The sequence below is a fragment of the Gadus chalcogrammus genome, chromosome 15 (assembly GCF_026213295.1).
Source record: "Gadus chalcogrammus isolate NIFS_2021 chromosome 15, NIFS_Gcha_1.0, whole genome shotgun sequence".
Taxonomy (NCBI): domain Eukaryota; kingdom Metazoa; phylum Chordata; class Actinopteri; order Gadiformes; family Gadidae; genus Gadus; species Gadus chalcogrammus.
In genome coordinates this window covers 15,739,244-15,754,547 of record NC_079426.1, presented here as the reverse complement: position 1 = coordinate 15,754,547, position 15,304 = coordinate 15,739,244, and the positions used below count along the sequence as shown (strand labels likewise).

At 45.9% G+C, this 15,304-nt stretch overlaps 1 protein-coding gene across 2 annotated transcripts; it reads right to left on the bottom strand.

Moving 5' to 3' along the window:
* Window positions 1-411: 411 nt before the first annotated feature.
* On the bottom strand, window positions 412-14,684 carry sanbr (SANT and BTB domain regulator of CSR). Of its 2 annotated transcripts, XM_056609567.1 has the most exons (21): window positions 14,024-14,684; window positions 10,040-10,191; window positions 9,736-9,919; window positions 9,266-9,350; window positions 8,721-8,959; window positions 8,420-8,478; window positions 7,740-7,900; window positions 7,437-7,523; window positions 6,355-6,465; window positions 5,878-6,001; window positions 5,610-5,762; window positions 5,088-5,236; window positions 4,590-4,686; window positions 4,100-4,132; window positions 3,735-3,834; window positions 2,804-2,889; window positions 2,495-2,523; window positions 2,270-2,343; window positions 1,960-2,048; window positions 1,602-1,687; window positions 412-1,366 (listed from the first exon to the last, which is right to left on the bottom strand). In XM_056609567.1, exons 2-21 carry the CDS (start codon window positions 10,187-10,189, stop codon window positions 1,330-1,332), a joined length of 2,133 nt encoding a protein of 710 aa, XP_056465542.1. In that variant the 5' UTR covers window positions 10,190-10,191; window positions 14,024-14,684; the 3' UTR covers window positions 412-1,329. The 2 variants fall into 2 exon arrangements, with proteins under 2 accessions (XP_056465542.1, XP_056465543.1); XM_056609568.1 differs by lacking the exon at window positions 4,100-4,132 and having other exon boundaries at window positions 14,024-14,683.
* Between the last annotated feature and the right edge of the window lie 620 nt (window positions 14,685-15,304).

The following is a 15,304-nucleotide window of genomic DNA, read 5'->3' as shown; positions in this document are numbered from 1 at the left end:
CTTGCAAGAGGTGTGTGATGACGGCAAAGAGGGACAGGTTGGGCACCTGCAGCCAATTACTGCTTTTCAGGCGGCAGAGGAGGCTCTAAAGATTCCAATAGAGGAAAACGTAGAAACCTTGTTCTACCTTTGATAATTGTGGAATTAAGAAAGAGTGCCGTTTGTCCAAGTTTAAAACCCATTTGATTATGGATAAATCACTGGTCTAAATGTGGATACGGGAACGGTTTAAAAATAAACATTTTGAAATTTGACCCATGAAATGCTAAGAGCTCACCTTCGTTTTCCCTGGAAAGAAGAAATTGGTTTCGATCCAATTGGGCTAAAGGTAGCGGGCAGCAGCAGCTGGTCTTAGAGAGGGATGTCTACTGACATCTGCTGGCCAATTACGGAAAATTTCATCGTTAAAAAAACCACGAAATACACGACAAACTGCAGAAATTACTAGTTTTATTTACCATGACATCACCCAGGTTTCTTGCGGTCATACAGGCATAAGGTACAGCCATAATAACATAATAACAGCAGCTACAATCATACATTTCTTTCTTAAATCTCTAAGGATAAATCTGACGAGCAGTGCATGTAAATAAATGTGTTTATAACGTTCGTAAAAGGCGTGTGGCATGCTGAACGGTGCCCCAATCTGCACTCAGATTAGGAGACACTTTTATAAAGGACACTTTCATGCCCTGTGCAACCCAGAAGAAGATGTATTTTCGATGCTGTAAATCTCACCCTGGCATACACTTTGGTCCGGTAGGGATTTGGCTGGAGTAAAGTGGCACTGTCTGCAAAGGATATCGATTGTTGGCTTTCTTGTTCTTTAACCTCATGATGTAACCCAATTATCCTTCCTGACGGGGGTTTCAGACACAAATCGGAGGTTCAACAGGACCAGAACGTCCTCCTCCTGCAAAGGGTCGATGTCTATCAGGAAGTTTGAAACTGAAAGGTGCAAAGGAAGCTACTGTCCCTACGCGAGCTGGACTCAGAACGCACCCCTACCTGGTGGAGCGTATTAGATAGAATATTAACTCCACTTCTAAGCATAAGTGAGAGTACTGAATCGACTTCTAAATGTAGGTGAGTATATTAGATCCCCTTCTAAGCATAGGAGAGTATATGTAAGCCACTTCTAAGTGTAGCAGAATGTGCTGTATCCACTGCTCTGGGCTTCTCCGTGTATGCAGGAGAGACTCCCACCAGGCGCGGCTGGGTGGGTTGTTAGGCTTAAGCGGCTTGAAGTGGTTTCTCTGCTAGTCGCTTCCAGTCCTTCTCCCCCTCTATGCATCCATCCGCTCCCTCACGGCGTTCCCCCAGGGGGGTCTACGTGGTGCGGATCTGAGCGTAGCGGGTTTTAGTTCTGCAGAAGCGAGAGAGGGGCGTGAAGACGGAATCAGCAGCGAAACAATGGGAGCAATGGAGCAGAGACAGAGTGTGTGTGTGTGTGTGTGTGTGTGTGTGTGTGTGTGTGTGTGTGTGTGTGTGTGTGTGTGTGTGTGTGTGTGTGTGTGTGTGTGTGTGTGTGTGTGTGTGTGTGTGTGTGTGTGTGTGTGTGTGTGTGTGTGTGTGTGTGTGTGTGTGTAAATGGATTGTACCTAGGATTTTTATCAGCACTCTGCTGCTTGGTCTGAACAGTGCTCTTGAACTGATTCTCCAACCTGCAGTAGATCCCTCCTGTCGGCTGTCACAGCAACCACACACACAATGTCTACTCAAACCGATGTAAACAACGTTACACACGTAAAGCTTGTAATCAACGCTACACCCATAAGGCCTTGATCACTAAGGAGGTGTGCATGTTCATGTTGTGTATTATCAAGCAGACTGCACAAACAATGACTAACCCCCATTGTGGTTTGTCTTCATGCTTGATATGAAAATAACATTGTAAAAGCCTGATTTGCATTTTAAAATGAACTCTCACACGTGCACACAAACAAACACACACCCTACCTCTTTGGTGTCCTTAGATTTGCTCTGCTCCTGGTCGCCAAATCTCATTTTGGTCAGGTGAGAGATTATCTCCACCGTCCTGCGTTGGTCTGTTGGGCAGAGTGAGCACCATTTACCATAGACACAGACACAGACACAGACACAGACAGACAGAATAGGTGTAAGCAGTGGAGGTGAATGGAGTATCAATGTAAGGGAATGCTTGTGTTCCCCCAAAGCTGTACCGGCTCCAATAAGTACGTCATAGAAAAGAGATAATAAAACATTCGAACATATGACATCAGATGGTATAATATAACAGCGTAGTTACCTTCTTCTCTCTGAGCATCCTGGTTGTATCGCAGGGAGCGCTTGCTGTCCCATCTGCTCTTCTGGACGCTCATGCTAGCAAACACAGAACAGCAACAGATATTCACTACGGATCTGTTCAGGTTCCTTCCAGGGGGTTGAGTCAGATTAGTTTAGAATGTCCTGGATTAACTTGATGCAAGTGTTATAGCCACTAGGAGGAATGTGGGGATGTAGGTCCACTCACGTGAAAGGTGTGTGGTCCCTCGATAGTGACTGGAGGAGAAAAGGACAAAGTTAGTTATTTATGCACACTGGTTGGCCTACATTCAGTGTGATGTAGTGGAGCATTATCTACACCTAGGGAACCAATAGATTTGGGACAATTATTATTCAACTCTAGAAACTATATGTAAGAATCCTTTATTCCTTGTATAATATCACATCTGATCATGTCAAATAATGATGTGCCTTGTAATGTTATAAATAATGATCTCATATTATATCCATTGTTAATAAAGATAGCGTGAATGGTGAAAACAAAAGAGGAACTCACCTTCTCCGATTTTTCTTTGCGTTGAAAGCTCGGGGAGGACATTTGTCTTTTCAACGGTCTATGAGCCCGCTTGCCCTTCTTGGCAGCTGGTAGAAAAGATACAAACACAACCGTGATGAAATAACCCTGCCTCGATTATAGCATCAGGACACAGTGCCATCTGGTGGCAAAAATTAAACTTTCCCTGTTCATACCTACCTACACAAAGAATAAAGCCGTTTCCATTCCCTTCAATGATAGAATGGTATTGAAATCGCTATTTAATCATTTGTCTTAATCTTTTTTTTTTGCTGTATTTTATTCCTTTATCATATTACCCCACCACTAACTCCACCTTATGGCTGCCTCCTGACTCACTACTACTCCACCTTGTTCCTTATCGCCCCCTCCTGCTCCACTACTACTCCAACTTGTTCCTTATCGCCCCCTCCTGCTCCACTACTACTCCACCTTGTTCCCCATGGATCCCTCCTGCTCCACTACTACTCCACCTTGTTCCTTATCGCCCCCTCCTGCTCCACTACTACTCCAACTTGTTCCTTATCGCCCCCTCCTGCTCCACTACTACTCCACCTTGTTCCTCATGGATCCCTCCTGCCTCACTACTACTCCACCTTGTTCCCCATGGATCCCTCCTGCTCCACCTTCTTCCCCATGGATCCCTCCTGCTCCTCTACTACTCCACCTTGTTCCTCATGGATCCCTCCTGCCTCACTACTACTCCACCTTGTTCCTCATGGATCCCTCCTCACTCACTACTATTCCATCTTGTTTCTTATGGGTCCCTCCTCACTCATTACTACTCAATCTTGTCTCTTATGGGTCCCTCCTCACTCACTACTAGTCCATCTTGATTCTTATGGGTCCCTCCTCACTCACTACTACTCCACCTTGTTCCTTATCGCTCCCTCCTGCTCCAATGCTACTCCACCTTGTTTCTTGGAGAGCTCCTCCTCATCTCCGACCTCATCCTCCGTGATCTCCGACCCGGTGGTGTACTCCTCATCCTCGGACAGGAGGCACTGCTGCCTCTGGGGGTCCGAGACAGGGAGGAGACAGGGACCTTAGACTAATAATGAGGACGAGGACTATGTTCGTCAACTGTGAGACCGACAACCACCAATGGCTGTGAGCCTATCGGTTGTTTTATTGTTGTTTATTGTTACTTATTTCTCCGGCACTATTTTCCATCTCTGCAGCATCTAGTAAAGACAGAAGACCTCAAGACAAGACCAAGAGACTTCATATGGAATAACTCAGAAAAAAATTTGAAGACTGAGAGAAAAAAGAACCTACCAGTTGCATACTCCAGCTTTTCAGAAGAGAAAACTGGTCCAAAAATGAAATACAGAGAGAGCAGGAGGAGACAGTTAGACCCACTGGTTTAAAGAGGGACAAATAGAACGAAAGAACAGAGATGGTAATGTAGAGTTCACTAGGCCAAAAAGGGGAATTACCACGGTCTGCCCGAGTTTGGGTTTCGATTCCCACCCAAAGAAGGTAAGCACTCCTTCTGAGTGCTTATATGGTATACTGAGATGCCTTTGATAAAACCCTACAACAAGCTTTCACGGTTTATATATACATAAAAAAAAAAAAAAAGAGCGAGCGAGCGAGAGCGAGACACTTGTCAGATACCAAGGAAAACCGACAGTCTTGTGAGAAGTGTGAGGCAGCAAGTGGGACAAGAGAAAGGTGGGGAGTGAAAGGTGGAGAGAGTAAGCCGGGATAGAAAAAGACAGCCACACAGGAGCTGACTGGCAGGAAGAGGGCCTTTGGGACCTACCGTGCTGCCCTCTCCTCTGGAGGGTCTGAAGAGCCGGGGCTCCTGGAGAACATCACAATCCGGAGCCTTCTCTCCACCAGGGTTGGCCTCCTGGGCCCTGGCACAAATACATGAAGCATCTGACTACATCACCCGGGACCGCTGGAGTGCGTGTGCTGTGCTCTACAGGTTACATGGCTGATATATCTACGTTATCTATCTATATCTGTCATATCTACTAGATCTGTAATAACATTGTTTAAATTATTATTAATACATTGCGTTATTCAGCAATGTATTACGCTTCAAAAGCACAATTTTGCATTTCAAACCCATGCAGTATTACCCACAGTAACAAATCCAACTTCCGTACAATAAATGAATCATTTTGCACACACACACACACCTAGCAACACCCCCACACACACACAAACCAACACCCCCCCCCCCCCCCCACACACACACACCCTCTCCCCTGCAATTTCCTGTTTGTTCAGTCGTTGAATAGCCCCCACTCACCGGTCGGGCGGGGGTGCATGGGCCGCACACACCGTGTCCCTGTGGAGCAGCAGGTCATTGAGCACCCGGGTCGGGGCCCACATCACGGGGTTCCCCGCGCTGCCCTCCTCGTCAGGGAGACTCACGATGTGGTCCCGCATCTTACAGCCCTGCATGCACACACACACACACACACACACACAGACACGCACGCACCCACACACAGTGACTGCATTAACAAACAAGCATTGAAACTGAAACTGCACACATAAGGGAAGATATGAAAAATAGCTCATGCAGCCCCACTCAAATTAGTTTATTCACGTCAGTTTTTGCTAGCCAAACGAAGATCAGCAAACTTCTTGGTTATTCCACACTATTTTTAGACTTCCGTCCCCATCTACATTAATTATAGCTCAGCTCCGCTCAGCTCCCATTCTTACGTTAGAGTACAGTTAGGATATTGGAGGATCTGGGGAAACATAAATTCCCCCACCTGCTCCCGAAGGGGGGGTTGCGTGCGTGCGTGTGTGCGTGCGTCACCTTGGGCAGGCCCGATGGGTCGAAGCGGAGCACCCTCTGGTTGCAGCAGGGGTAGAGACCCGTGCCGTGCCAGCCCTTCTCCGAGGCCATGCCCGGGTACTGCACACTCTCCGGGTGGTACCTGCAGTGGGTCAATTCTGCACACACAAACACCTATACCGGAAGCACACACACAAACACACACCGAATGAAAACAGACACACAGAATTTCGGTTAGATATATGTCAACAAGTAAAATACCAACTCACACACACACACACAGGTGTACCTGTTGGCAGCGGGAGCAGGTGAGGGAATTGATGGTTCCCCAGATCCTCCAATAGACCAGCACCCATGACTTTAGCTCCTCATGCACACTGCTGAGGTAGTCATGTACCTCCCAGCTCTTCTGTCTGACACACACACACACACACACACACACACACACACACACACACACACACACACACACACACACACACACACACACACACACACACACACACACACACACACACACACACACACACACACACACACACACACACACACACACACACAGTTTCCTATGTTGACTCCAGCAGGTAAAAAAACGATACACAAGATGAAATTATAGATGAAATCTCATTCATTCGTGATTGTTACTGGTGTGGTCGCCTCATTCAAAACCTTTTGATAAGACCACTGTAAGCCATGTGTGCTACTGTAACTTCACTTTAAGGTGACTGGTGTTTAACCAAGGGCAGCATGTGATTGGTTGTCCTACCTGATATGAGAGTAGGCGATCTCTCCCTTGGCGTCGATGTAAATCTTCCCAGGAACACAGGAGATCCTTCTCTCTGTGTCTTTGGTCAGCAGTTTGTGGCACAGACCGCATCTGGGAAGGGGAATCAATGTTTGGTTCAAAGTCTGCTTGTGTCAAGAATGACATCTTTTCCATTATATGCTTCATTAAAGTGTGAGAATGTATTTCTTAATATTCTGGAGTAGTAGAGACTAGAAGTGATCATAGATAAATTTATGAAAATGAACTAACCCCATTTAAAGCTATACTGTACGATGTGAGAGAGCTAGCATGATTTGAAATTAGCTTCTCTTCGGAGTTCCGTTTAACTCCTCCCCCACCCTTCAGGACTCCCTGCCCCCACCCCTCGACACAGAGCCGTGCACGAGCGCTGCTGCTGCTTACGGCTTACTTCAACGGCAACCATTGCGTCACTTTTCAGGCCATTCATCTCCCTCAGCTGTCGCCAATCGCTGAAAAGCTAATCCAATATTTATTCTCGTTTTTCCTCGAGCAGTCTCCAACTTCTATTTTGTTGCTGCCTTTTCAGTTTCTGTCTTTCTTTTTCTTGCCTTTTTAAAAGGATGAACCGGGGCAAGTAACAGTGGCAGTGGTAACTTCAGTTGTTTCTCTTCCATTGTGTAAACGTTGTAGGCTCACTAGTCCACTGTGATGAACTACTATGACAACAACGCTTTCTTTGCCCTCCGTGAACGCGCTCAGGCCGGCTCAGGCTCGTACACAGAGGGGAGAGAACACGCAGGCTTGTGATTGGTTCTTTAGATCCGGGCACAGTGTCACCGATTGGTAAGCATTTTAACAGGTTTATAGCAGATACAGAATTCGTTTTTTTTTCGCTTCTTTTTCATTGCCCACAAGTTATTTATTGCTGTCAGGATGTAAAAACCAATTTCAACAACATATTAAAAAGTGCATATTACTGGATCCCGTACAATATGCCTTTAACAACATGGCAACATTAGAACTCTCCTTACTACGATACAACAGTCAGTTTTAACGTAAATTTCTATTAAAACACCCTTTATTTGAACCCTGAACCTCACCTGTAGAGAGTTGATGCGTTTCCTGGGGAATCTCGGTTGTCAAAGCTGGGATCGAACAGACGCTCGATCTTCTTCTGAAACAACTTGCTGCAGGGGAGACACAAAGTACAGATTACACTGAGATCATATAAAGTGCCCCTGATCAGAGGGTAGTAGTAGTCGTTTGACTTCTCATGGGGGAGTTGGCCTCTTCTCAAAGTACAAGCTGTGTACAATGCATTACAATACCTGTACCCCTAAAGTGAACCCTACTCTTGGCCAGCAAGAACACTAGCAAACCCCCTGACCAACTTATCTCTGTACCTTTTGAACTTGTCCTTTTTGTCCCTGACGTCGTCGGCCTCGTTGTGGTTGAAGAGGTCGGCGACGCGCATGGCCAGGTTGCTGTTGATGCAGTTCATGTTGCAGGGCGTGGCCACGATGGCACTCATGTGTTTGTGACAGTACTGTATACACTCCTCCACCTGTCACCAACACACATATGCACACACACACACACACACACACACACACACACACACACACACACACACACACACACACACACACACACACACACACACACACACACACACACACACACACACACACACACACACACACACACACACACACACACACACACACACACACAGCGTCACTCTATGGGACTTTCTAAACCATCTGTGCGTGCAATATATTTAATTGCCCTGAAATAAATGGTGAACTTAAGGTTGATATGATGACGTGGTGCCTACCACAACAGACATGCATGCACTATTGACTAAACTAGCTTCTGTAGGGGTGTCTTGTTTATTACAGGAGCTATCTTGTTTGGTTTGTTTATAACAGAAGATCACCAAATAATATACACTCACATGTTATAGCTGCTTAATTTTTCTTCTACAATGCTCTGGGTAACGAAACGAGGCACCCCGAAAACATGCTCACACAAACACAGAGACACACAGCAGCAGTAACCCAGGTCACGCCACAACACTTACTAACGTATCCATCTTCAAGAACTCGGAGGAGATCAGGATTGAGATCACATTGCTGGGCTCTGTAACCGACAAACACCACGTGAACCGACCGAGCGATGCACACAAAAAACACACATTTACCACAACCAGAGAGCACACGTCCGCTGAACCAACAACCAACAAAAAAAGTTTAAATAAATGCAGTTGCACAACTAAATAAAGAATGAAAAGCCACCAACCACAAACTCCGAACAACAGAAATATAAATCAGCATCTCCGACATTCACGTGTTAATTTAGCGTGTGAGTTGTAATTCCTTTACCGAGCCGTGGTTTCTCCCTGATGCCCTCTGCCGGAGTGTTCCTGCGCACGTAGTTCATGAGCCAGTCAAAGATCTGCACGTCACAGTGCACGGATATGTCCACCTCCTCCCAGCGCTGGGAGTCCACCGACAGGTACTCGGCGAAGTAGCGCATCTCTTTGACCAGGAGGTCCCGCGCACACGTGAAGTCACGCTTCAGGTTCTTGGCCTCGTCACACACATGGATCACCATGTTGGGACTGAGGTTTGTGGACAGGGTTAAGAAAAAGAGAAGTGTTAACAATATAATAATATGACATAGAAAAAACAGAAATATTGATGAATGTAGAAATATGCAGACTCTTTCAAAAGTGTGTGGTGAAAATCATCCGTGTTATCAATGAAATGTGATTTTTGGCTGCACTAAGGATAACCAAAATCATTTTCAAGCAAAAAGCCCTTGGACAGTTTTTTGTTCTACTTTAAGTATCATTAAAAACAAATGAGAAAATGTTTTTTCCCTGCAGGCAGAACCAGAGAACTGGTGTGTTTTTTGTCTGACTTACTCTCGAGCTTTAGGAGCGTTCTCCTCCTCTCCCATGGACAGGCTTTTCTCCTTCTGCCCCGCAACAACCATGCCTGAAGTGCTCCCTATGAATAAAAAGGGTAAATAAGTTAATCAGTGTGATTATCAATTAACAACAAATCCCCAACAGGCAAATGTATGATTCAGTTATCAGTCAAAGGCTTGTGCCTGCTCTCTACGGTTCGAAAAGGTTAAACGTGTTTAACACGACCGTTACACCTTCATGACATTCCAAGCCATCGACGGTTCATAAACCTTAAACAATGCAGAGCTCTTTTATAAAAAAACAATATATACAGATGTTATAAATAGTATAATAATAATAATCATAATACTCACAACTAAGCTAAGGCATTATTTGAGACAAACTATAATCGTAATATATATATAATACATATACTTCCTTAATTGCCACACAAGCTACGGCTCTTGGCGATCCAAGGGACCTACCATCCATGGTGCTGTTGCTCTGACTGGTCCTCATCTCCTCAGAGTCCCCGGGGTCCAGGTTGGACTTGATGTAGGAGGACAGGCTGTCCGACGGGGAGGAGCCATCCGTCGGCAGGGTGTTGCACTGGTTGTCGAGGTGGGGAAAACCCACCGTACTCTTCAGCTCCTCAAAGCGATGGGCACACTGTAGGGGAGCGTGGCAACAGCGTAAGAACTAATGGCCTGAGGTGGTGGGTGGATTGGTTGGGTGGGAAGATGGATGGAGGGGTGGGTGGATGGAGAGGAGGGTGGATGAAAGGGTTACCTCCTTGGGTGTGAAACCTGGGACAAGTTTCGCTACATTGTCCCAGTTTATGGGTTGAGGTAGTCCCCAGAGAGAACTCAGCACCATGTCCAATACAAGGATGTTGTTGTCGTAGGGAAAATTGTTGTTGTCTGAGGAGAAGCGTCTCATCTCTGCAAGGTTAGAGAGACACAGACTTAGAAAAATAGAAATGGCATGATGAAAACACCATAAATGAATGGCAATAGAAACATAAGGGTCAATCATTTCGAGCCCAAGAGCAGGCACTTAACCAGATGTGTAATGAATGATGATGCATGCAAGTCTCTGTAGCCAGATCTGTAATGTATTATGCTGTAGAAGAGAACAGTAATCCGCCAACCAAATAAATCTGTTTAGTTAGTTACGATTCCGTGGTGACACCTCTTCACATAGCTAAATTCTCAAAAATTTCTTGTAGCTAGTCTGAAATCGAGTTAGTTCCTTCGTCATGTATGTTTTAACAGAGCAGCGAAGTGCCGGTGCAGGCCACCACGGGCCTGCCCGTAATTCCGACATCTCATTGTTCCGACGTCTCAATGGTCCGAAATATTTCCCATGAGATCGACATGCCACTATGCCAACGGTTCGAAAACGGAACCCATTGCTCAGAAGGTCCGTTGGTGCGACTTTTCAAAAAGGAGGCGCATTAGGCCGACGGTTCAATATGCCGAATAGGCCTTCATATAAAGAGTTTTATACCTCGATCTCGCTCTCTCACTCCAAAATACAACATAGGCCTACATATCACGTTCACGATGAATATTGGAGAGCAAAGTGACAACGCTTCACTTCATTTCGACACGGTGTTTCAGCCCCATGACAGAGAGCGTAGGTCTAATTCTCAACACACACACACACACACACACACACACACACACACACACACACACACACACACACACACACACACACACACACACACACACACACACACACACACACACACACACACACACACACACACACACACACACGACTAAATCAATACCAGCAAAATTATTTCGGCTAAAAGCCCACTCTAAACACAGTAAACAACACATATAGGCCCACACACAGCTACTAAAGATTGTAGCCTATGTGATTTTCACTCACCGTTTGACTTCTTTACGGGAAAAGTAGGCCTATTAGTCCTTGTATAACGTGTATGGCGACACATTAGTGCCATAATTCACTAATGTGATAAAAGATGCATTCGGGCGTATTATATTATTCCACACGCATAGATATTAACTGCGAGCGCGCAAATTACCTCTCGCGCGCGCAAAACAGCCTCTCGCCCGCGCAAATTACCTCTGCGCCCGCGCAAATTACCTCTGCGCGCGCGCAAATTACCTCTGCGCGCGCGCAAATTACCTCTGCGCGCGCGCAAATTACCTCTGCGCGCGCGTAACAGCCTCTCGCGCGCGTAACAGCCTCTCGCGCGCGTAACAGCCTCTCGCGCGCGTAACAGCCTCTCGCGAATGATGTTCTGCTCTCGCGCGCGAATTTAGTTTTGGCACTATGGGGAGGGAACCAAGGCAGGGCGGGCTTTCCTATGATTGTCCGTTTCTGAAGCGCGATATTTGATTGACAGCCCTCAGCCCTCCCCTCATTCAATTCTGAATTGTACAGTAAATGGCTGAAACGATAGTTACGTATTGTAACTCTAGAGTATAGGTGCAGCCTTTTAAGTGTCGGCCTCATTGTCCTTTAAGTAGCTGAAGAAAAGCTGTTTATTGGGAGCAGAACGTCCGCCGGCGCCCGACTATATCTGCGAAATGCGGACGTCGTTGACTTGAGGCACGCCGCACTCGGACGTAATTGAGGCCCAAGCTGTTGGTGGGCGGGGATTACAAATGTTTCAGTGCTACGGCTCACGCCTAGGGATAACCCAATAGCGACAGCCTTAAAAGGCTGCGCCTATACTCATAGAATCTAGAGTTACAATACGTAACTATCGTTTCAGCCATTTACTGTACAATTCAGAATTGAATGAGGAGGGCTGTCAATCAAATATCGCGCTTCAGAAACGGCCAATCATAGGAAAGCCCGCCCTGCCTTGGTTCCCTCCCCCATAGTGCCACAACTAAATTCACGCGCGAGAGCAGAACATCATTCGTGAGAGGCTGTTACACGCGAGAGGCTGTTTTGCACGCGCAGAGGTAATTTGCGCACGCGAGAGGCTGTTTTCCGCGCGCAGAGGTAATTTGCGCGCGCGCAGAAATCATTTACGCGCGCGCAGTTAATATCTACGCGTGTGGAATAATATAATACGCCCGAATGCATCTTTTATCACATTAGTGAATTATGGCACTAATGTGTCGCCATAAACGTGGTGAAGTGCACTGCTGGAACTTGGCCTACATCGTCTTTTATTTTTGGTTTCATAATCACGCATGGGAATTGCGCCTTGGCCTATTCGGCATATTGAACTGTCGGCCTAATGCGCCTCCTTTTTGAAAAGTCGGACAAACGGACCTTCGGAGCAATGGGTTCCGTTTTCGGAACATTGAACCGTCGGCATAGTGGCATGTCGATCTAATGGGAAATATGTCGGACCATTGAGACGTCGGAACAATGAGGCGTCGGAATTACGGCATGCCACCAAGCTGTCTCCCGGCTAGTTTCTGGATTCTAGCGCTCTACGCAAATCAGTGGTCACACAATCCATTTTTATCCTGAAATAACCACTGGTGTAGTCCAGGGTATACGCGGGTATACGGCGTATACCCACTTATTTTGCAGTCATCATTGCGTAAACCCACTTCTGAATCCCCCCAGATGCGCACCATTCAGCAGTATCTGCAAGCCAAATTGCCCACTTTTTTGCGTTCACAGTACACCAAACGCGACGGGGCGACAAGATCCCATACAAGTGAACGTAGAGACGCGTATCGGGCGAATTTTTCGCGAGAGAAAACCGGCGACAAGTTTTGATTTGTCGCGTCACACTTTCGCCGTCGACAAATTCGCTCGAGGTGAAATATTTCAACTTTGACGCGAATTTCGCGTGATGACAGCCAATCAGCGTTCAACAGCGTGGCCACTGAGTGACATATGTAACGTAACAGGCAATCAGCTTTCAACCGTCAAACTCAGTGCAGTGCAGTCCGGGGTGAACTGCAGCATGGAGGAGAAAGTGAATGTTGCTGTTTGCGACACCCGGAGCTCTATATATAATAGTATATGATATAATTGTATATATAATATCACGGCCAAAAGCCCTGTGTGCCATGACCCACGCTACTCTGCCTCTTATTGGCTAATACTCGCTGCCTTTTCTGATTTGATTGTTGAATAATTTGAATGATGATGTTCAATCATCATATGATATTCATATATATATATTGATATTATATATATCTAACGAGATGATTGATGTGGAAGAGAATGATGTACGTTTTTTTAATCTAAGGTGAAATATGAACAAGGATGCATTGTCAAATTCAGATCTGAAGTATTTTATTTAAATAAATGTTCAAAAAATTACTGAAACACCATGTTTGCCTCATCTATATTTTACATTCATGCAGGCTGCCTGTGTGACCAGTAATAGCTACAAACTGCTCCTGATCAGGTCATGTTAATTTTATAATAGTCGCCCACTCCGGGGCATGCTGTGTTGCAAATCAGCTGTTCAAATAAATTACTGACTTGCCAAGTGAGAGAATAGGTGTCATTCCAGGAATACGGAATAGTTCACTCAAAATGCATAGTTGTCTGTCACTAGTCTGTGGGCCAGTATTGATTTCATAATCCTTCCTCCCTGAGATCAAGCAGCAGAAGTTATGTGACAATGACCAAATACTACTGAAGGATTTTTGGGTAAGCTAAATAGAGTAGTCTCACATGTAGCTGTTTCTAATACAGAGCGTTTTTCTGGGCTGCTTTGAAAAAAGGGAAAACATTTAGAGTATACCCACTTCTCCAGGGACCACTACACCACTGGAAATAACTGACAAAACACCATTGCTCTTTACATACTTATTGTTGTCCCGGGGATCCCTCAGGCGTCGGGCGTTTATCGGAAAGCGGTCTTGAATCTTCCCATGTGGATGATGCTGAGGGGAGCCCGGTTTAGCTCCAGAGCTGACCTCTGTTTACCATCAGCGGCTAGCAGCGCGTTAGCTTCGGTCTGCGTTAACGTGGAGCCAGCCCGCCCTGACCTCATTTCGGAGTAGCGTTACACTACTGTTAAACAACACAGTATTCACAGTCATAAATACCTACCAAGCGCCATTAGGCCAATGACTTATTTGGCAAGTCCACTACGACAGCGTTGACCGCATCAGGGTTTGTATAGGGTGTATGCACTAAGCTGTGTGACGTACTTCCTGTTTCAATTAATACAGCTCGGCCGGTTCCGGTCTGTGTGTTTATCGCGCTAGCCAGCTGACGTTGATACACTTTATACATGAATCAAGACCGCAAACATTTAAAAACGGTTCATTTTTATAGTCAGGAGAAACCAACGCCGAGCACTGCTGTGTCCCCCACTGTAAAGCGTCAGCCAAATCCAAAGGGGTATTAAGTTTCCATGGCTTTCCGAGCCAAACTGACGTGAGGAGTCAATGGATTGTAAACATACGCCGTTATCATACCGTCGCAGTCCACCGCCCAGACTCCCCCATCCGCCAACACCCGCATGGGGATAAGGGAGGGACGAAGGATGTACATGTGCCGTTCACCGGGCTGTGCGTGATTGACAGTGCTCTGCCGATGACAAGAATGTGATTGGAATGTACGTCAGCCGAGAGCAACCAATAGGTTTAGAGCTAAATGGTCCCGCCCCCAGGAAAGTTTTTTTTTTCTTCAGACTTTTGACTGTCAGGAGTTTCAAAACAAATGCGCGACAGAACCATGGACATAATAAAGGATGGACCACAGACTGGAAAATGGCCGCCCATTCATTCCTATACAAACTGCTCAGTGGCGCAGGGTAACCATGGACTACTTGCTGTAGTTTGGTCTGGCTTTGCGAGACTACCATGGACATAATAAAGGACAGAACACTGCCGGGTGACTCAAACCTTGCGCCTGTCAAATCTCTGAAAAGTCAGTTCTGTAAAAATACATTGCAATGGCGTAAACGTACACCTTTACAAGTTTTTAAAATAAATATTCAACATTTCAAAACTTATTTCTCAATGTATGAACACCTGTTTTCAGAATCCCATTTACAAGGTTTCAAAACCGGGAAACAATGAAATGCACTGTTAGAACAGTGCCAGATTTGAAACTCTGCAAATGCGCTGGTGATATTGT

Coding starts and splice junctions, on each gene's coding strand:
- sanbr (XM_056609567.1), bottom strand. CDS start 10,189: ATGAGACGCTTCTCCTCAGACAACAACAATTTTCCCTACGACAACAAC. Junction 9,351..9,735: donor GAGCAACAGCACCATGGATG/GTAGGTCCCTTG, acceptor TTTTATTCATAG/GGAGCACTTCAGGCATGGTT. Junction 2,344..2,494: donor AGGGACCACACACCTTTCAC/GTGAGTGGACCT, acceptor TGTGTTTGCTAG/CATGAGCGTCCAGAAGAGCA.